Source organism: Chaetura pelagica, unplaced genomic scaffold (assembly GCF_000747805.2).
Source record: "Chaetura pelagica isolate M959 unplaced genomic scaffold, ChaPel_1.0 scaffold46, whole genome shotgun sequence".
Lineage (NCBI taxonomy): Eukaryota > Metazoa > Chordata > Aves > Apodiformes > Apodidae > Chaetura > Chaetura pelagica.
This window is the reverse complement of record NW_009954102.1, coordinates 1,046,389-1,068,926: the sequence shown is the minus strand read 5'-3', so window position 1 is coordinate 1,068,926 and position 22,538 is coordinate 1,046,389. Positions and strand designations below refer to the sequence as shown.

At 41.4% G+C, this 22,538-nt stretch overlaps 2 protein-coding genes across 3 annotated transcripts in view; one reads left to right on the top strand and one right to left on the bottom strand.

Annotated features, from left to right (window-relative positions):
• Positions 1-12,678, top strand: part of SMC6 (structural maintenance of chromosomes 6) — a 29,894-nt gene extending 17,216 nt beyond the window's left edge. The window contains exons 18-26 of the mRNA XM_010002396.1: positions 857-937; positions 2,803-2,973; positions 4,238-4,375; positions 5,319-5,464; positions 6,311-6,436; positions 7,374-7,479; positions 8,721-8,873; positions 10,522-10,619; positions 12,570-12,678. Coding sequence (XP_010000698.1) covers positions 857-937; positions 2,803-2,973; positions 4,238-4,375; positions 5,319-5,464; positions 6,311-6,436; positions 7,374-7,479; positions 8,721-8,873; positions 10,522-10,619; positions 12,570-12,678 — 1,128 coding nt within the window. The remainder of the gene's footprint in view (positions 1-856; positions 938-2,802; positions 2,974-4,237; positions 4,376-5,318; positions 5,465-6,310; positions 6,437-7,373; positions 7,480-8,720; positions 8,874-10,521; positions 10,620-12,569) is intronic.
• Positions 12,679-13,839: 1,161 nt separating this feature from the next.
• VSNL1 (visinin-like 1) overlaps positions 13,840-22,538 on the bottom strand; it is a 47,424-nt gene continuing 38,725 nt past the window's right edge. Inside the window, exons 2-3 of one of the 2 annotated variants that reach the window (XM_010002366.1) lie at positions 15,786-16,001; positions 13,840-14,880 (exon numbers count right to left, since the gene is read on the bottom strand). In XM_010002366.1, the coding sequence (XP_010000668.1) occupies positions 14,683-14,880; positions 15,786-16,001 (414 nt within the window). In that variant the 3' untranslated portion in view covers positions 13,840-14,682. The remainder of the gene's footprint in view (positions 14,881-15,785; positions 16,002-22,538) is intronic. The other variant, XM_010002367.1, reaches the window with a different exon arrangement.

Sequence of the window (22,538 nt, the reverse complement as noted above, 5' to 3'; positions counted from 1 at the left end):
TTTCCCTATTTCACTTTGACTTCTGCAATATATTTTGAGTGGATGGTAGTCTTTCATGTTTATGGTACTTCTGTTATTTGCATTCATGTTGTTTGTTTTGTTGTATGCTTTCATCATTTAGGGCAGAATCAGGTCACAACAATCCTAGTGTATGTTGTAGTTTCTGGATGGTATCTTTTTGTGTTTGTTTTCTTCCTTCTCTTGTGCTGAACCTTACAAATCACTACTGCTATTTTTGGCACAAGTAGGAAGTTTTTGCAAATTTCTTTTTCCTGCTTCTCTCTACTTTATTTCTCTTGAGCCTTGTCTCTTCCTTTCCTCAAATCTTATTTCTCTTCATGTTCTTAATTTGTATTCTTAACTCATTTTAAAATGCTAAATATTTAATCTTTAAGGGTTTTTTTAATGTTCATTTATTTATAAACCATTTAACAACTATTGGTTCTTTCTTTTTAGATAGTATATCTTTTTGTGGTGGTTAATGATCTTACAGTTAGGCAGTGTAAGATAACACATACTATATAAAGTTATATTCAGTAAACTACAAATAAGAACCAGCAAAGAAACTGCACTCAGATTTCTGAAGATCAGGATTTGAAGGAAAAATAAAATACATTTTATTCAGTTGTCATGTTGAATGGAAATACAGTAATAATGTAATGACTTAAAGTCTCTGTCTTTTAGAACAAGTTGTATCTTATAAAAGTTTAATCCTTAGGTAAATGGGAAGAATTGTCTTTTGTACTAATGAAACTAAAAGACAAAATATATTGCTTTCTGTGTTGACTAAAATGAACAAATGTGAACTTTTCTCTTTAGAGAAGCTTAATGTTATTTATTTTCTGTTTCTTTTCAGATAAAAATAAGAAGAACAAATGCAGAAATAGCAGATCTTGAAAATATGGAAGAACACCAGTCAGTGGACATCTGTACATTAGTAAGAACATATTATCAAATTATGTCTAATAAGGAGATGAAATAAAGTATTTTAATGCTGGCAGTGTTTTGAGTCAGGCAAATCCTGTTGTTTTTTAAAGTAGTGTAAAGTTGGATAAATAGTGAAGAATGTGGCACTTTAGAGAATGTCTACAATGATGTCCATGGCATGATTTTATTTACTTTTTGTGAGTTTTTGTTTGGTTGTGGGTTTTTCTTCTTTCACTTCTGCCATTTTTTGAACCAGTAGCACTGCAGGTTTGTGGAAGGCAAAGTGGTTGTGAAGGGATATTCCAGACATTTCACAGAATCGTGGAGTTGTCAGAGCTGGAAGGGATCTCTAGAGATCATCCAGCCCAACTCCTCTGCTAAACAGGATCCCCTGGAGCATATCACTCAGGGCTGCATCCAAGCAGGTCTAGAGTATCTGCAAAGTAGGGGACTCCACACCCTCCCTGGGCAGCCTGTCCCAGGGCTCTGTCACCCTCGCCATAAAGTAGTTTTTCCTCATATTTAAATGGAACTTGCTGTGTTCCAGCTTGTGCCCATTGCCCCTTGTCCTGTCACTGGCAACTACTGGAAAGAGTCTTTCTTTACTCATTCTGGACCTGCAGTGCTGTAGGTTAGAGGTCAGAAGTGGCACCACCAAAGCATGGGTCAAGGCCACTCTGGAGCATAGGTTATGTCACAGCACTGCCGCTCTGCCCCCAACCCATCATTACTTGCTTTACTACAGCTTCACCATGTACACATTTCAAAGTCCATGTAAAAATGTTTGATAATCTGTTGTGATTTTTATGTTGGTGGCCAGGAATTTCAATTACTGCTCTGTAATAATCTAATGTATAGGTGGATAAGATCTGAATTCTGGGAATCATGCTCATAGATGTTGATAATAATCCCAACTGCAGTTGTTTCAGTTAAATTCCATGCCAGTTTTCCCACTATCTTATCTGTGATCAGCAAGAGGCTAAGTTGCCCAGAATTATTTAATTTTTTTGGTCACTTCTGATGGTGGCACAAAGTCACATTTCTTCACCAGTCTGTCTTTCAGGGTACACACATATGCATATAAGTAAACATTTCAAAATTGCCTCAAAATGTAAGGGATTGGTACAAGCACTGTAAGCTCTTGTAAGGTTTCTCTTTTCCAGATCATCTAATTCAGTTGGTTTAAAAAAGAAGTGCAGCCTTTTTCAAGGGCTAAGTGAGATGGAAAAATACTTCATTACCTTTTCATAGGAGAATATCTTCCTATTTGAAAAATATTGGACTTTTTGAACTTCAAAATTTTTACCATTGCTTCTGATAATGGTCTTGTGCAGCTGGTAGATGTATAGATTTGCTTCTTATTCTTTTCTTGGAGTTGGGTTGTTGTTCTGTTTCCTGTACTTCCTGACCACTACTGTGTATCAGTTGGTATTCACTTGGTATTTGTTGTTCATTGCTACCTTGGTTTCACAATTGTCTGATTGTAAAAGATATCTCAGCAATAGAGAGTTTCATTCTATTTTTTTATTTTTTTTTAATATTTGTCATTTTGAATCAGAAAGTGTGCATAATGATCATTCATTAGGAGTGATATGAAAGTCTAGAAAACAGTGATGATCCACTGACTCTTCCTGTACTACTTTGAATAGTGTCACACATCCAGAGGGAAGTTACTTTGTTCTCCTATATAAAAAATCACAGTAGTAAAATAGTATCATGGCTAAGCCTTCAAAAAATCCTAACCCCTTTGGGCTTTTTATGGCAACTCCCAAATCAAGTCCCTGTTTCAGTCACATAATTAGGAAATTCCACATACATATCTCTCCTTTTTTTTTTTTTTTTTTTTTTATTCTTCCTTTTAATATGTTTTGGCAGGAAGATGAAGCTGAAGAAAATAAGGGTAAGATGGAATCTGTAAAAAGAGACATGCAGAAGCAAAGCAGAAATATGGAAGAACTGAAAAACCTTCTTCAAGTAGCTGAAAAAAAACTTGAAGAAATGAAAGAGAAAATTCATCAAGTGGAAGAAATTGCTGGTCCAATTAAGGTACCAGTAATTTAATTTTTACTGTATTTTTAATTCATTCACTTTGTTTACCCAAAGGGAATGAAGTTAAAAAGGAGGCAAGAGAAAAGAGTGTGCTTCTTCCTGGTATATTTAAGGTCTACCTATGAAACTGGAAATGGAGCATTTCATCTAGTGATAGGACAAGGGGTAATGATTTAAGTCAGCCCAGTGAAAAAAGCAAGAGCAAACAAAAAGAGAAAGGAAATGGAGAAACAACTGATAAATATATTAGCTATAATGTATCTAATGTGGAAATTCTAAAGGTATGTTCTATTTGAAGAGAACTGTGTAAGGAAGGAGAACTTATTTATTCAGAATATTAGAACATTATTGGTTATTATTATGAAGTGATAGAGGGCAACTCCTAAACTCCTGAAAGTGTTTTAGATTAGATGTACTGCTGTGTGTTCTGCAGTTGTTTGCTGAACTATTGGCATAGAGCAAGTTGTGCCTTTAAGGCAGGATTAGGAAAAGGTAAAAGCATCCATTATGGTTGTCAGTGGTTGGTTTCCTTTGTTATTTTTCCTTTGGTATTTGGGGTGCTTTTTGTCATATGTGTTTGGTTTGGGGTTATTTTTTAAATGTTGTGTCTTTAAGATAAGTTGACAGGGAAGAGAAAGAAAGTTGACTTCTAATTTATGTCATTCTTATGCCTCTTGGCTTCTCAGGAAGGGTTTGTTGTTGTTTCAACTGGATCTGCATCTCCAGTATGGCAGTTGCTATAGTCTGTATATATACACACACACACACACACACATATTTATAGATATATATGTATATATAGCAGAAGACTGAATTTTTGCACAGAAATGCACTTCTGTATATACACACATATTTATATATATGTATATATATCAGGACATTGACTTTTTTCACAGAAATACAGTCTAGGTGATGTCACACAGGCATCAGAAGTTCTGGTGAGGGTGTAGTTCAAAAAATACATTAGTTTTTCGAGGTTTAGGAGAAAGGATGGCTTTTTTTCCAAAGATTAAAGTATCTCCTCAAGATATGATTCCTAAAACCACTGCAAGCTTTTATTATGTCCCTGTCAGAATGGAACGTAGACTTTCTGATAGGTTGCTCTTAAAGCTTCTGGACTTTGGGAGGAGTAGTCCTACTGAAAGCAAAATAGAATAGACAGTGTTAAAAACAACATCATTACCTGTGATAAGTCAGCAAACATTAGGGAGATGCTTGGGAATGTACCCCAAACAGCTCATACCTTGATTTATTCCAACAGGATGAATTAAATGAGGCTGACTCAGAAGTGGGAAACAGCAAACGCTGTTTGCAGCACTATCAAGACAAACAGAAGGAACACTTGGTTTGCATGAAAAGACTTAAAGATTTACTAGCTGCCAAAGAAAAAGAATTAGAGGTAGGTGTGGAGTTTTTGCTTTCTTGAAGTCAGACAGTTATGATCCATCTAATATGGAATAATAAATCATTCCACTTGTATAATATAGATCATACCAATACTTGGCTACACTGAATGTTCTCTCAGCTGTGTCCTAAGCTGATAACTACATCAAGTAAAAGTAATTTTGCATAAATAAATCAAGGCCTCTTTTTGTCTGGCAGAGCAGCATTTCTGTCTTGGCAGATGAGTTAGGGGTTATCCCTCTAGGACTATTTCTTCTGTATTTTGCAATGAAAATATTAAAATTACTAAACCTTAAAATCTGTGTTTGAAGTGAAGTTGAATAATACTGTTTTGGTTTTTTAGATGCTAGGTTTTCCCTTGTACAGACCTTATACCTGATCTTTTAAAGACTTGTCTAATCAAGCTGTATTAACTAACTCTGAAATCACATCCACAAAGACTTTTGGAAGAATATTTAATTACATTTGGAGCCCTGGGACAGGCTGCCCAGAGAGGCTGTGGAGTCTCCTTCACTGGAGGCTTTCAAGACCCACCTGGACACGTTCCTGTGTGATCTGCCCCAGGTGTTCCTGCTCTGACAGGGGGGTTGGACTTGATCTTCAGTGGTCCCTTCCAACCCCTGTGATTCTGTGATTCTCTGAATATTTAAATATGGTGAAATTGGTTCCTTCTATCTGTATTTTATATCTGTATTATTTAAATAACTGTGATCTTATTAAATATCTTGGAAGGATACAGTTCTTACAACTGAAGTAACTCCCTACCAATAAATGTTGGTAGTGAAGTTGTTAATGGTAAGTACACAAACAACAATACAAAAACATTCTTCTTGCTTGGAGATTTTTCCCTAGCGTAAAATATTTGTTGTGAAGGCTAAAAAGATTTTTAAAAAAACCCCAACAAACCTGTAACAATGGAGTTTCAAACATTACTTTAGGAAAAAACTGCCCAAGCCAAGCAAATCTACTCGGAGCGCATCGAGGTCAACAGGACTGTGAAGAGTCTTGATGCAGAAATGAATCGCTTGAGAGAGAGGATCAATTCAGAAAATGTTCGTCATGGAAACAGAGAAGAAATCATACAGTAAGTCATCTTGAATGTCTGAAGTAGTGCAGGTAAGATGGAAAATGTCTGTACTGTAGATAGGAACTTTTTAGCAGGGTTGTGTAGTGATAGGATGAGGGGTAATGGTTTTAAGCTGGAAGAGGGGAGATTCAGGTTGGACGTTAGGAAGGAATTTCTTTACTGTCAAGGTGGTGAGACACTGGAACAGGTTGCCCAGGGAAGCTGTGGCTGCCCCATCCCTGGAGGTGTTGAAGGGCAGGTTGGATGGGGCTTGGAGTAACCTGGTCTGGTGGGAAGTGTCCCTGCCCATGTAGGGGGGTTGGAACTATATAATATTCTAGGTCTCTTCCAACACAAACCATTCCATAATTCTTTGAAATTACCAATAATCAGATCCCCTCTGAGTGCTTAGAGTTGTGCCAGTTATGGCTGCGTGGTGTGAACATGACCCACCATTGCTCTGGGATGCTGTGAGCAATGAGACACTTCTAGTCTGAATAACTAATGCAGAAGTTGAGCAATTACTTGAGGCTCTTACTTGAGTGTATTTCAAGGAATTGCTCACCTTGGATATTCCTGAGCATGGGGAAACCCAGTAATTTGTTCTCCTTGGTGTAGGAGTTTCCTTTCAAAAGAGCTAAAAATAGAAATAAAATTTAATTTTTACTGTTTTTAATTTTTAAAAAGAAAACTTAATGTTCATTTGTTGTACTTGACTCAACAAGTGCTTCTAGCTTGAACTTTGGCCTCACAAGACATTTTTTTATTTGCTTTGATAATCAAATTGATTTTCAGCATTTGCTATAATGGCTTTGGGTTTAATGTAATGCATGCTGATCTTAAACCTTCTGTTAATTAAAACAGGCAATTTCATGATGCAAAGGAAAGATATGAGGATGCAAACAGTAAAGTAAAGAATTTAAAGAAATTTATTAGGCTGCTGGAAGAAATAATGACACAGAGATTCAAAATATATCGGCAATTCTTAAGGTGAGTTAATTTTACTGGAAGTTCAGCTTTCAGGTAAACTGCCATGTAGATGTAAGTATGTGCCCATATTTCAGGGTGAACAACCTGGAGCAGACCTGTGAGGATGAGGTATCTTTAAGGTAGAATTCACAACAATTTTTCCAATCTCACCTTGCTTCCAGATCCAATACTATTGTGCTTAGCAGTTTGGAGGCTGTCTGGACTGACAGCTGGAAGAAGAAGATGAGTGGAGGCTCTGTTTTGCTTCCCAGCAAAGGCCTCAACTGCTGACTTAATCCAAGGCAGTTTTGGTTCTGTGTTTCAGGGCTGGTTTTGGTCAGTAAAACATGACCAAGAAACTAGCACTGAAATCAGCTGACCTGTCGCTCATTTTCATCAAGTGCTGTGCTCAGGTGTTTCCATTGTGGACCAAACACTTCTCTCCCCTGTGCTGAAAAATTACCAAGATCTTTATTCAGATTCTGCAGTTTGACAACTGCTTCTGTTGTGGAGTGTCCACACTGGGGGTGCCCCCCTTCTTTCTGGCTCCAGTCCCATAGTGTCCTGTAGCTATCAAGGAACATTTTGTGGTGACCTCGCTTCAGAAGGACTCTTGGTCTATTTTCTAGTGCTGTCCTTTATTGCCTGCCATTCCCTTGAGCAGAAATGGAGGGATATCTGTGTTAGCTCTACTGTGTGTACTTTTTCATCTGGGACTTGGAGGGTGTGCCATTATGATCCTGAAAAGTAGTGATGGTCAGGAGAATCCCAGCCTTTGCAGGTGGAAGCAGAGAATGAATGAACCTTCTCAGAAGGAGCAATTGATTGGGAAAAATGTTATTAATGGACAAGGCTTCGTATTTAGGAACATGATGTAGATAAAAATCTGTTGTCACTTTTTAGTGTATTTTAAAACTTACTGGCCTAATGTTTGTTTGCTTGATTTAACTGATTTTAGGCTCCTTTCTTTACGATGCAACCTCTACTTTGACCATTTATTACGTATTCGAGCTTGCTCTGGAAAAATATGCTTTGATCACAAGAATGAGACACTTTCAATGACAGTAAGTTACTTTACATGACTTCAGTTATCAAAATATCTACTGAATTGTTATTACTATATTTTAATATCAGTTGCTAAAACATGGCATTGCAAAGGATAGAATGAATTGTTCTCCCCTCTCCAAAATGTGATATACTGAATTATAGGATGTTGTTGAAATAAGCAAGAACAAAAATCATATTTCCATCTTATCTTGCTTGCTAGGTTGCATGGAATAAATTTCAACCTTTGTCTTATGCTGAGGATAAGAATTCACTAGGAAGTCATCCTAATCAGTCTTTCAAAACTACTAATTCCAGTTTCACTGATAGGAATTCAGCCTTTATTTGAGTGATTGTATAATGACTCTAGTTCTTGTTTAAAAAAAATTCTCATGGCTGTAAGTTTCAAGATTGGTTTTTTTCTGCATCTCTTTTAACATACTTCCCAAGAAGTTTTAGTCATGGGGGTATTTACTTGTGTTTCTGTGGGACACTTCAGGTTTAGGAATTGAGGGGGACAAATGTGTAGGTGATAACATAAATGTGTGTTGCCCTAGAGCTAACCAAACAGGTGAAGGATATGTACCTGAAAACTCCAACTCAGGCCATTCTGCTCTATTAGAATACTTTTTTATATTTGAAAAAAAAGAAAACACCCCTCCACCCCCCCACATAAAAACCAAAAACCGACACCAAAAGGCTGCACCCCACTCCAAAGTAGTTTTTGTTTTCCTGCTTAGCTTTTTAAAGGTAATGTAATTAACAGGAAAATGATGCTTAAATTGATGCTTGAAGAGACAGTGCCACAAGGTGTCCTCATAGTCACTGGAACCAAAGGACTGTTCAGAACATTTGTTCTGGTAAAGAAGCTGTTCCCCATTTGAACTCCAGCTTTAAATCCATTACCTGCTTTCCTATTGTAGCTGGTAACCACTGGATTTTACTGTAATACTGGTTGACATCTATTTAACATTGTTTAATAGCTACTAATAGAGGATTGGAAAAGAAAGCACTGGCAGAGTCACACAGTCTTTTAAATGTGTTTTACTGTGATAGATTAAGTTGCACTGATCCTATAAGTGTGTTACAAAATCAGCAGGAGCCATCCCATTCCAGAATGGCAGTGGCAGGGAAGTGCATAAAATTGTTCTCAAATGTTCCCTGTCTGTTCATATGTCATGTATTTGCCATGAAAATGATGATTATTTTTAAAAGTCTCCACCTTGGCTTTAAAAATGGCTCTGAATGTTTTTACTTCAAGGTCCAGCCTCGAGAGGAAGACAGAGCTGCTCTTAATGACATGAGATCCTTATCAGGAGGTGAACGTTCCTTCTCAACAGTTTGTTTCATTCTTTCTCTGTGGTCCATTACTGAATCTCCTTTCAGATGCTTGGATGAATTTGATGTCTACATGGTACAGTTTAAACTGTATTTGCCATTATGATTTCTGTAAATTAGTGAAATAGTTGGGTTGTTGTTTGTATTTGGTTAGACTTGAAAACACTAGAGTTAACTGTAAATAATACATAAAAAACTACAAAACCAAAAACTAGATCTTCCAAAACCAAAGACCAGATCTTCCAAAAACCAGATCTCCCAAAACAAAACTTGTTATGGATCTTTTTTATTTTGCTTAGTGACCTTTGAAGCTTATTAGTTGGTACCCAGAGCTGTGAGCATCTCTGTTATTTCATGTGATGAAGTATTTTAACTAAATATTAGTTAAAAATGCATAAATTGGAATTGTTCCCCCAGGAGTTCTTATTGTGTTTCTCAGAGGTTTTCACAGCATATTTTTGTGACAGTTTAGCATGTGCTTTGGCTTCTCTCAGCTTGGAGATCCCTGTGGCTTTTTCAGAGCAGGTGCAGCAACACAAGTCACTGATGTTGCACAGAAACTTGTTTTATGCTTCACCTAGAAGCATCTTTCTGAGATGCTGAAATGCAGAATAATGAACAGTAAATGCTGATACCAGGTAAAACTGAGAAACCTCATCTCTGGATACAGCTGCCCTGGGTAGGCAATGAACCAAAGTTTTAATATATTTTGTTTCCTCCTTATGAATATGCAGTGTTGTATGGTTTGAGAAAGTCTTTGATTCTGTGAGACAAAGACTAAATACTGGATTATTTCATTTTGCCTTCTGTCCCTTTCCCAGGAATGATTTATTTACTGGGAATCACAGAAATAAAGGGAAAAGGTAATAAAATTCCAAAATGGAAAGTGTGCATCTGAGGTGGTCAGGCAGTTCTTTTTCAGCCTATTTCCAAAGCTTAGGGCCTCTGTTACAAGGTAGATACTTGGAACTTTAGAGAATTTCCATGTCACCGATTCCATAAATAAGCCCACGCAATTTGTCCTCCCGTTTCTGTGCAAGGAAGTTGTGTAGTTCCTTTAGGTGTCATCCTGGAGACCCACCACGAGAGGACTCCACCGGCACACTTGTGAGAGAGGTTTCCTGGTTTCACGTGTAGCAATGGCCAGAAGCAGAGCCTTGTTTACCTCCTGCTGATAACAGCTTCCCATGACACGTCTTTTGCAGCAAGCCTAGGGCAGAAGGCTGTGTTCAGAATAGTGAGAATAATAACAACAACAAAGTGAGCTCCATAATGTCTTAGGTTTCATGCAGCCCTTAAATCCCATCAGGTAATTTTGAGGCAGGATTTTGTAGGAAACATTATTCTACTGAAGTGCAGTTCATCCCAGCATACCAACAGAGTAAAGAAGCACTGTGTGCATATCAAAGCTGATAGAAAGACATGGTGAGTAGGAGTGTGTGATTTTTTCCAGCAGAAAACTTTCAGTTGTGGATGTTTACAAAAAAGTAGAATCTTTAGAATTCCCCAGACTTAGAATTTAACCCTGATGTTTCTGCAGCTTGGATTTGATTAGACTTTTCTTTCTTTCTTTCCCTAAGGTGTTACGTAAATTAATTAAATCCAGTAGGTTTTCCTATTAAGATATTTTCTAATTAATTTATTCTTAGAGATTTTTTTCTAATTTGTGGAATAACAGGCCAGTGAAGTACATGGGGACTACCTGATGAATCTTTTGTCTTTAGGACATGGTTAACAGAAGAATTGCAATGGATATGATTCTGAAGGTGGCTGACTCTCAGCATCATCGACAGTTCATTTTGCTTACTCCACAAACCATGAGGTAAACGTGGTGGGTTATATTTCCTGGCACAAGAATGAAAGGGAAAGTCTGTGGCAAGGAGTAGAACTTGAAAACAAAGGAAGTATGAGGAGAAAGCAGTTTTGCTGTTTGTAGCAGTAGAACATCAACAATTAAGCAGTTTGTTGCTGATGGGTCTGGAAATTGTGAACAGCTTTTTCACTCTTCCTTACTACGTCGTAATATAGTAGTTCAGAGGGACTTGAATCAGTTCACCTTAAGCAGAACAGCTTTTTGAAATGTTTTATTGTGTAAAGTGGGTTCCTGGTAGTTTTTAGCCCTGTGTTTCCCTCTCCCTTTCCTAGATAAACAGAATTTGCATTTTTCCTCTTAAGTTGCAAGGTGTTTATATTTTTAGTTGATTTTTTTTCTTTAATAACACTAATCTAGGAACTGATAACTTCCTCCTTGCTTTTTTTGATCTAGTAGCCCAAAATTCTTTAAAAACCTAGATAGGAGTCACTGGGAAAGCCAGGCCCAGCTTAAGGGGACAGTCACTGTCTAACCTTGGGCAGCCCACTCTGTAGTAAAATACAATCAGTGAAGTCAGTCTTCCAAATTATTTACTCATAATTGTCTTCCCTTACTAAAATCTACAAGAAGTAGGTATTCTGTTGTTAATTCAGTGCAAATGCTTTAGGGGAAATTTCTGAAACTCTTCAGTAAACATACAGAAATATTCTGCATGGTTACTGTTTAAAAGCTTAATCATTCAAGTGCAGCTTGGTTTTGTTATGTTTTGTTACATGTTGCATGTTCAGCAAATGTTTAATATAACAAAAGTGTGGAGGCATGTCAGAACAAATCTCTTTAGGATAATTGATGGAGAAGCCTGTATTAAAGTATGTTTATAGAATCACAGAACTGTCAGAGTTGGAAGGCAGCTCTAGAGATCATCCAGCCCGACTCCCCTCTAAAGCAGGATCCCCAGGAGCACATCACTCAGGGCTGCATCCAGGGGGTCTGAATATCTCCAGAGAAGGGGACTTCACACCCTCTCTGGGCAGCCTGTCCCAGGGCTCTGTCACCCTCAGAGTAAAGAAGTTTCCCCTCATATTTCAGTGGCACTTCCCATGTTCCAGCCTGTGCCCGTTGCCCCTCGTCCTGTCCCTGGGCACTGCTGAGCAGAGTCTGGCTCCATCCTCCTGCACCCACCCTGAGATACTTGTAGGCACTGATAAGGTCTGTCCTCAGCCTTCTCTTCTCCAGGCTGAACAGTCCCAGCTCCTTCAGCCTTTCCTCAGCAGGGAGATGCTCCAACCCCCCAGCCATCCTTGTTACACTCCTATGGACTCACTCCAGCAGTTCCCTGTCTCTCTTGAACTGGGGAGCCCAGAACTGGTCCCAGTTCTCCAGATGTGGCCTCACCAGGGCAGAGCAGAGAGGGGGAATGGCCTCCCCCAACCTCCTGGCCACACTCTTCCTCATGCACCCCAGGATTCTCGCCAGGCTTCTTGTGGCCTTCTTGGCCACAAGGGCACATTGCTGGCTCATGGATAATTTACTACCTACCAAGACTCTCAGATCCTTCTCCTCAGAACTGCTTTCAGTCTGCTTGTTCTTAGGATGATGTGAGCAATTATACATGTATTAAGTGTGTGCCACTTGAGGATCTGTCAGGCAAATATAAACTGCATTCTATCATTATTTCATTTGGAGTTTCTCTTAGTAATTTCTCTAGTTAAGGTAGCTAATTGTTGGCAGTCACACGATTGAAATCAGTCATTGTCTTCACCTCAAGCTTTTACTGAAGTCTGGCTCCAGTCTCAGTTCAAAGCCCCAACTTCACCCCATGTTACTGTTGTTTTTAAAGTTGTCCAAGAAAAAAGAGGAAGTTACTTAAAGGAAAATGTGGAAAGCAACAAGTGGAAGTGCTGAGATGTGTGCAGAAGCAGCACTGCTGGAAGATGGTAAAACCTGTTTTATTTGCAGTTCTCTGCCCGCGAGTGCCCGGATTCGAATCCTCCGAATGCAAGACCCCGAGAGAGGCCAGAGAACATTGAACTTCAAAAATAGGAAGAATGAAGAGGAAGATGGATAAGTAGCTCCGGGTGTGAATGTGGGAAACTCTGGAGGACAAATGCATGACACGTGTGTCCAGTTATTACTTCCTGGTGCTGGATAGCAGGATCTTTTGTTAGATACTGTCTGGAAAAGAAGAGGTTCCTGGTTTATTGCTGTTGTGGTTCTGATTGGGTTTTTGAGTTACTGGGTGTGTCTAGACCAACAATAAGCACAGTTTTTGATGATGAAAAAGCCCGGGGTGTTCAGTTGATATTTTTAACTGTCAACTAGTAGAATTTTTTTATCAGTTCTGTTTTTCTTCTGGGAAAGATGAAATATATTTTGTATAACTATGGAGTAATATTTTAATAAAGAGTGAGAACTGATACTTGTGGTCATGTTTTAGTGTCCCTTCACACCTGAAGTTAGCATGAAGTTAAAAATCTAGGTGTCTTCCTAGACTTCTTAAACATCTGCTGATTAATACAGGCAGTAAAACGTGTTTCATTTTTCTCAAGTGGAACCTCAGCAGCTGAACATGAGAAACTACCAGCAAGTGGTGGGAAATGGGGTGTAGGGGATGATTTTTATCTGCACCTCCTGGAGTCTGACACTTCTTGATGCTTTCTCAGGGCTGCACAGACCTTGGTCTTGCCACAGGATAGAGAGAAACTTGATGGATGTGCATGGAGCTGAGGAGGAAGCTGGTTTTCTTCTCTGCCCCTTCTCAATCATGATACTTCATGGTTGATTTGTCAGCAATGATTTTTTGACAACGTGTCTTTTATTATTCAACCTGGGGTAGTTCAGTGTCCTAACAATCATAGGATCACAGGCTGGTTTGGGCTGGAAGGGACTTTCAAGATCATCCAGTCCCAACCCCCTGCGTGGGCAGGGACACCTCCCTCCAGCCCAGGTTGATTCTGCTCAAAGGAGGGAAAAACATGAAAAGCCCAGAGTTGGGCCAAGGAACCAAAGCGCACTGAAGGTCCAGCTGGCTCAGGAACTCTGTGAGCACAGCTCTAGTAGGTATCTTGGCATCTTAGAGCATCAACAACTGCCCTGGTGGTAAAAACAAGACCTACAACTTTTGCTTTAGTAGAATATGACTTTCCTAGTGAGTGCAAAGAAGTTTTCTTCACGCTTTCATAATGAAGAACATATTTCCCAATAGTTCAGTGACAGATCATTAAACAGATTGAACTTTTTTTTTTTTTATCACCATGTTGAAGACATGAAATAAGAATTAGGGGAAAAGGTCAAATGTTATAAATTTATTTGGGGACATATATATTGCAACCTCTGTGGAAGCTTTTGAAAATTCAGGCAAAGATTAATACACTTCCAATAAAACCTTTAAACTTCCAATAAAACAATATTTTAAACATTATATAGATATATTTATATATACTTTTAATTAAAGGGATCATTTTAGCAGGAGTTTCTCTTTTTTTTTTTTATATACTGCATTCCTCTGACATAGCTCTTTCTGGATTGAAGGGATGCAAATGAGGTAAGAATTAAGGCAAACCTAAAAGGCATGCAAATTAAGTACATTTATATCCACTGACAATACAAGCACGTGTGTGGATCAGACTAAAGAGCTGAGGAAACTCTTCCCCTCTGTCTGTCCAGTTCTACTTTACAGCAGGATGGTGACATGGCTGATAATCAACAGTTAACATTACCATGGGAATTCAGTGTCACTAACATTACTCAGCCTAGGGAGACACAGAGCTAGAGCATCAGTAAAACATGAACAATAAATAAGAGAATTCACTGCAGCCCAGGACTGCTGCACAGGCTTCAGAGGAACAGGGTTGTGATGAAATGACATTGCACACCTCACGTCGTGGCAGTTTATTTTTATATACTTTGAAAATTCTTTAGCAAATGACATTCTCATGCACACAAGTGTTTCAAACACAAGAAGCAAGTCCATTTATAGGTAGTCCAAGCAAATTTTTGTGTGTGTGGAAATAGCTGCAAACTGAATGGAACATTAAACTTCTGTGCAGTCTATGACGCGTGGGACACGAGCTCATTTCTGAATGTCACACTGCAGGAGTAATACGATGGAGGGATCACTCTTTGCAGCTTCTTTGAATTCATCCAGTGTGATCTGGTCATCTTTGTTCTTATCCATCTTACTGAAGATCTTGTCTACCCGCTGCTCGGGCGTCAGACCATCCTCGTTCATCTTCATCATGATCACAGTGCCCACCATTTTGTAGATGGCCTTTGGAAAGAAACCAAAGAGAAAAGTCAACACACTCATTCATTAACCTGATTTTTTCTACCTAATCAAATTCTAGAAAGATAGTCCAAGAAATAAAAATATTGCCAGTATCCCTAAGGGTTTTTTTTTTTCTTAGAATAGACTGTCCATGTACTTAGAACAAGGAAGAATGTGCTTAACTTTCTTTAGGTGTAGATTTATTTTGGTCGTTGCATTCTGCATCCTGGAATGAATTTCTTTGGCTTCTGTTTCACAGTGCCAAGCTGTTGTGACCTGTTCTCTGGATCAACTGTTTGTTTGGCTTTTACTCATTGAAATATTCCACAGAAATTCTGAATCATGAGTTTTAGGAAGCAGTCACCTTTTAAGAGCTTTCTGTGTACACAGATGAGCAAAATCTGGTATGAGCTGCTGTGCCAGGAGCTCACAGATGATGAAGGAGGTGAACTTTATCCTTTCTGTTACTGAGAGAGCTCACCTGCAACACCCTGGTATCCCTGAACACTTCTGTGATGATCTACAGTTAATATCCACTAAGGTCTCAGCTACTTGACCTACCAACCAGTAATTTCATGGGTGTCAAGTGATTTTTTGAGATGGGCTTGGGAAATCCTTGGCTGTGTTGTTCTTAAGGTTCATAGTGCTCACTGGGGGAAAAACCAAACAAGTAACATAATTACCTCTGGATATTTAAAAGCAGAGATGCCCACACGTGCTCTGCAGTTCTCAGAGATGACATCTATTCCAATGTTTGTGCTCTTGCACCTTTCAGGCACGAGCCAGTGCAGGATCAATGTTTGTAATGGACAGCACAGCCTCTGGGCTGCTCAACATCTCAAGGGGATGTGAGCAAATCGACACATTTTACCAATGTTCAGACACGTTCAGTGTCATATTGATCTCACCTCTATAATTTCCAGCATCTCCACTCTTGTGATTTTACCATCACCATCCAGGTCGTACATGTTGAAGGCCCAGTTCAGCTTCTGCTCAAAGCTGCCTCGGGAGGTGATGGACAGAGCACAAATGAACTCTCTGAAGTCGATGGTCCCATCTCCATTTTTATCAAAGGTTCGGAAGGCGTGCTGGGCAAACTTGGAAGCATCTCCATATGGGAAGAACTGCAAAATAAAAGAAGCAGAGGTGTGGGTAACACCCGGGAGCAAGCTGTGCACCTGCCTGCAGGGTCCTGCAGAGCCACTGATGGAAGGAGTTGCTGGTGGGCTTGGTGTGAAATCAAAGATAGCAAATGTTCAGCTTCCCTAACAGCTGCAGTGTAAGGATTATTAAAAACTCATTTCTACAAACAACTGCAAACAATATTACAAAGATATCAATGCTAATTTAAAGCTAAATGAGCTAGATGAACCTTAAAATGAAGTTGGGTGCAAACAGGAGATTGTGTGCAATATTCTCTAACTATGAAATACAGCACCCAAGGTGCATTTTAGCAGTGTTTTTTCTGCCTGGGAGTAACCAGACACGTTGAAACCAAGTAGATGTGAGGGCTTTTTGTTACAGAACTTCATTTATTTAAAAAACAAAACAGAAAGAAATAAAAATCCTGTAGCCCTACTGGGACTCCACTGCTCCCCTGCTTCTGTTCTTGGGAGCTCACTGGGTGTTTGTTCAAAGCTGAAAAGATAATGAGAATAATCTCTTGCCTTTTAAATCTGCACTGATCACTGGCCTGTGGCATCTGGGTTATGAAACAAAGTACTGTGACATGTCACAGTCTCCCAAGTGTTTCAGTTAAGAGCTGACTATTGCTGGGGGTGCTGCCCCATCAGGGTTGCTGTGACTGTCCCTCCTGAGTCTCAGCAGCAGAAAGGGAAGGAGCAGAGGGAAATGGGATCATCCTTTTCACTGTCCAGAGAAACAAAACACATTCCGATGCAGTTCTCCTACAGTCCAGACTGAGGGATGGTACCAAGGTACTGGTGGGATCAAAGGACCAAAATGCAGTGAAGAAGCCCACCTACAGAAATGGCTAAGAAGTGGAAAGCACCTGGGAAGACTCAACAGCCCAAGAACAAAGTGGGGGATGAGAAGGGGGTCAGTGGCTGGAGATCCTGAAGACCATTTCTAAGTCCTTCCTGGGGACATACGTCCTTCTGCCCCCACCAGAGAAGCACAGGCAACCTGTGCCTACCTCTTGCCCCAGGCATTGCAGGAACCTCACCCAGCAAGGAGAAAAACACCCTTCTGATATTTTTTTCCATCACAGGGAAGAGAACCTCTTCTGAGGTGAGAAAGGGGTGGGGGGAGGTTGGAACTAGATGGACCTTTCAGCTCCCTTCCAACCCAACCCATTCTGTGGTTCCATGAGGAAGGTGGTGGCACCTGCTGAGGGTGCCTTGGCCTTCAGAGCCTCATATGGGCTGAAGAAATGGAAATGGTTTCTTTTTTCTTGTTTTTTATTCGCCTGCCTCTAGGGAGCAAATGCAGTAAAAGGTCCTTTGGGGACTGAAGACAACTCTTCTCCAGTCTGTACCTGCTGATTTGTGTTATTTTTAGCTCAGAACAACTAAAAAACATTGTCAAAACTTGTTTAAAAACCTACTTGAAGATTTCCATTGGCCTGGTTTGAAATGATTCATAAATAAGAAATGGAGTAAAAGAAAATCAAAACAATTAGAGAGCAAAAGGAGCCAGCTCTGGTAAAACATTATTTGACTATTAAAATAGAGTGAGGCCTTAGCAACATGTAAAGGCACAGACTGTAAACTGCTTTAGTCTGAGCCAAGTGGCAATGGGAGACAGGGCTCACTGGGAGACAAACACCCATTTTTGGCAGAGGGATGGGAGGAGGGTGGTTTATTCTGCCTGCTGTGGCACTTTGGCATCAACTGAGGGAATAAAGAAACACAACTGGGGCTTCCAGAGGCTAAAGCTGCTGGGCAAGTCAGTGGGTTCTTCAGCCTCCTCTGCCAACCCTTGTCCAGGTGATCAGTCTATATGTGAAAGCAAACTGTTCCCTTCTGCTGCAGTGGTGCTACTGAAAAGGGCCTCTAAACACCAGCATCAGCTCCTGCTTTACCCATTTCACCCCAAAAACAAGACAAACAAGACCTGCCTGGGCTTCTTACAGCAGTCACTTCCACACTGGTCATGCCTTTGTTTCTGCTGTTCCTCTCTTGCCTGGCCTGTGCTTTTTGGGACTGGTTAGAGCAACATGCTGGTGTGTGAAGAAAGTGTTATCTCTATAGGTAACTACCAATTAGAAAAGGAAAAAAAAGATTTTAAAAAAGTATTTTTAAAACTCCCTCTTTTTCTCCTAAATTTTAGAGAAGAATGTCTTGCAGGTTCCCAGCTCCCAGAGTGTTTCTGGATGGTTTTCCCATAGGGTCCCAGAATGACAATATCTAGCAAACAGCAGCAACAAATTGTACATAACTTCCAGTCTTATGGAAAGTGAGAAAATATCTAGAAATATTGATCTGTTTGGTGGCAGAGGCTTCTAGAGCTTTGGAAGAGATGCTGTTCAGAGACAACTCTGTGACCAGCACTATTCAAATCATCTTTGGGAGGGACTTACTGGAAAAGCATAAAGCACAGGCTAAAACACATGGCTAAAGCTTTAGCTTATGGCTAGAACAAACAGAAAAACCCAAACCAAAACAAAATACACTCAAGTTCCCCACTGATTGGGGCATCCAAAAAAAAAGGGTCTCTCCTTCACTGGCAGGGTGAGGTGGAGAGACTCTCTATGGGCAGCCTGAGAGGGGCTGTGCTTTTCATGCCACGTTTTATCATGTTTGAGATGCGTTTCTATGAAAAGAGAAACTCTGTGGTAAAATGGAGCAAACCAGGATGAGTTTACTGAACGTGCTGCCTTCACATGCTCAGGTGATGACCCAGGCACTGCTGCAAGGTCACAGCTGCCAGCACTGGGGGCAGCTGGAGTGCAGGATGGGAGGTGGGAGAGCAGGAGGTGACATGGGGCTTCTGTATCCCAGGCCTGGAGAAGATGGAAGAAGCTGCCTATTCCCCCAGGAGCTGAGATGCCCCACTGAGGGCTCAGCACTCCCACAGGCTGCTGAGGGCTGAAGCAGCAAGGAGGGATGAGCCAGGCACAGCCAGTGGAACCAGCAGCACCAGGGCCAGCACATGGAACAATCCTGGAAGCTGGTTCCCATGGGAAGAGTCTTACACAATTGATGCTGTTTCACTTTAAGAAGGAGCTGCTTACTCAGTTTATCAACCTTGTTAGGGATTTCCTTCCTCCCTTTAAAAAGTTTGCTAGGCACCCAGTTCACCTCTGTGAGTGGAGAACATGAGCACTCTGAGAATCAGAAAGTTCATCTGCTGGTAGAAGCTGAGAGTGGTATTTTTGACAGCAAATCTCTTAAATTCGAGTCCAAATGCTGGGAGCTGCTGGTCAAGCCCCATCTCACAGCTCCTCAGAAGTGAGAGCCCTTTGAAGTGTATTTGCTCAACAGCTCTAACAGCTGTTACTCATAATCTTTTCTGTAGAGGAACCAAGTTCTGACTTGAGGTTTTATCCCGAGCTTTGCATGTCATGAGTCTCCCACTCAATAGAGTCACAGTGTTCAACAGTTTGAAACTTCAGTCTGTGACTGGTGGTTACTGACACCACGAGGTGAAGCTGCAGTGGTATTTGGGTCACTGAGATGCTGGTGATGACTGGAGAGTAGGTTTCTGCTCACTAGTTTTTCAAGAGGACAAAGCTCTGGGCTCCTGCCAACTGCATAAATGCAGGATTTGAGGAGGTAAGAAAAAAGGATACTTTTAAATTCTCTCCTTTATAAAAAAGAACTGTCTCTTATTACACTGTACTCTAGTCTTGCATTTCATGTGTCAAGGCATGAGGAGGGGAAGGGCTGTACAGGCTGTGACCACCAGGAGCTGTTTGGAAGGTTGTGCTGCTCTGGCCCCAGGGTGACCTGCAGGGCTGCCAGTGCCCTGACTGCAAGACTGAGAGCTACAGAGCATAACCTAAGGGACACACAGCACCTGTGTCCTCCTCCTGGAAGAGCTGTGACTGCTGTGGGAATACACAGCTCAAGGGCAGGTCAGGGCAGATACATTTCTAGAACGGATAAAGACACATTTTCAAGAGTTCCTGAGGATTAAGAACGGATAAGGCACCAAGTCCCTTCTCATTCATGGTGTGTGTCACCCTTACTCTCTGCAGAAATGCCAGTGAAGTGGATGTGAACTGCTGTGAGCTCCCTGTGTGCCCAGAGCTGGCGTGGAGAGGGTGGGCACAGAGCATCCCACCAGGCCTGGTGGGAACTGGTGGGAGGGGACCAGTGGGACAGGGCAAGGCTGAGCAGGATGGGGCTGAGAGCAGAATGTCTGTGGGTGTGAAAGCCACAGAATCACCCTGGGTCGGTGCTGTGAATCTCTCTTGGGTCAAGAAAGATATGGACATGCTGGAATGTGTCCAAAGAAGGGCCACAAGGATGATCAGAGGGCTGGAGCAGCTCTTCTATGAAGACAGACTGAGGGAGTTGGGGTTATTCAGTCTGGAGAAGAGAAGGCTCTGAGGAGACCTTATTGTGGCCTTCCAGCATCTTAATGGGCCCTACAAGTGAGCTGGTGAGGGACTTCAGGATGTTGGGTAGTGGTAGGACTAGGGGAAATGGATCAAACCTAGAGGTGGGTGGATTCAGATTAGACGTCAGGAAGAAGTTCTTCACCATGAGGGTGGTGAGACACTGGAACAGGCTGCCCAGGGAAGCTGTGGCTGCCCCATCCCTGGCAGTGTTGAAGGGCAGGTTGGATGGGGCTTGTGCAGCCTGGGCTGGTGGGAGGTGTCCCTGCCCATGCAGGGGGGTTGGAACTGGGTGATCTTTAAGGTCCCTTCCATCCCTAACAGTTCTATTATTCTATGATGCTATAATGGAGAAAGGCTTCTCCAAAGGGCCATTTCAGGCAGCCTAGTGAGGTGTCACAGACTTCACCCTTGACTGGCTGGGGGAAAGCAGAGGGATAATTAAGTTTCAGTTATGTTTTTATATTGAATAGTAAGTCTTCACAGTCTTAAGCTGGGAGACTTCTAGTCCTTGTAATTCTCAGACTAGGCCTCTTCCCATCTATCTTTCCTACCTTTTTGGCTGAACAAATGTTTTCAGTGCTTGCCTACAAAACAGGCTGCCCAAAATCCCAGCCGTGTGATGATGCAACATCCTTCCCCTGCTGAAAAGTCTCAGCTGGGACGTGGAAACCCCACTTGTGCTTCCCTCCCCTCCCTGAGATGGGCAGCTGAGGAGAAAGCAGGGGCTGCAGCACAGTGTGCATCAGGGAACTCTGTGCTCCCAAACTGGGAAGAAGCTCATGTAAGCTCATATGAAAGGGATCAGAAAAACAACAAACTATTTTTCAAACAAATGAGAGGTTGAGGAACTCCTTCAGGAGAGGGTACATTTGGGTTCTAGCATTTCCTCTGCTACATATATGTAAAAATCTACTTTAACTCAGTAATTTTCACAGCTCTTCTTTGCTCTTATCTGCATCTTAACAGCTACACCACTGAGCACAATCTCTACCATGAGCAGAATGGGCCCCTGCAAATGAGCCAACTACTTCCTTCCATGGGTTTTGAACCAGGCCTATGATCATACTACATGTGAAAGCATCTCCTTACCAGTTTCCAGTTCTGCTGAAGGTTTTCCCTGAGTTACTATTCATGTGATGAGATGTTTAATGAACTGAAACACAACCAAATGTTGTTCTGCAAGTCCAGACCCCCCAGGAGCTCTAGGAAGCCACAGAGAAACCCACAAAGGGACACAAGGCAATGAAGGGGACTGAGCAATTGCCTCCATAACCAAGGTTCTCATCCCCTCTAAGGTGTCCAAATGTTTTGGCTGTGGATTTCCAAGGGCTTTTCTCACACAACTCTTTTGTCTAGACTTTGCAGATTGTGTTTTCCCAGAGGCAATTAACCACAGCTCCCTGTGCTGAAGTCCTTCTGTGGTTCCTATCCCCAAATGCCCTTTAAATGAAAAGCATTTAGATGCATTTAAATACCCGCTCAGAGCTCTCCAAGGCAGAGAAGTTTGCTGCAGAGATGTAACAGGCAATGAATGAGCACCCACAGAACCAGAAGTAATCTCACCAGCTACGTGTGCTTCCAATTTAATCAAACTCTAAGGGATTTGGATCCTGGAGATACAGATGTTCCAGTTCTGTTCCCAGCTCTCAGCCTCAGAGCAGCAGCACAGAGAGGCTGTAGAGTCATAGAATCATCAAGGTGGGAAGGGACCTCAAAGATCATCAAGTTCCAACCCCCCTGCCATGAGCAGGGAACCACTAGATCAGGTTGCACAAACCTCATGCAACCTGGCCTTAAAAACCTCCAGGGATGGGGCATCAACAACCTCCCTGGGCAACCCATTTCAGTTCCTCACCACCCTTAGAGTAAAGAATTTCTTCCTGATGTCTGACCTAAATCTCCTCTCTTCCAGTTTAAAATCATCCCCCCTTGTCCTATCACTGCCCTCCCTGGTGAAAAGCCCCTCCCCATCTTTCCTGGAGCCCCTTCAGGCACTGGAAGGGGCTCTCAGGTCTCCCTGGAGCCTTCTCTTCTCCAGGCTGAACCCCCCAACTCTCCCAGCCTGTCTCCAGAGCAGAGCTGCTCCAGCCCAAGGATCATCTTCATGGCCTTTCTCTGGCCCCTCTCCAACAGC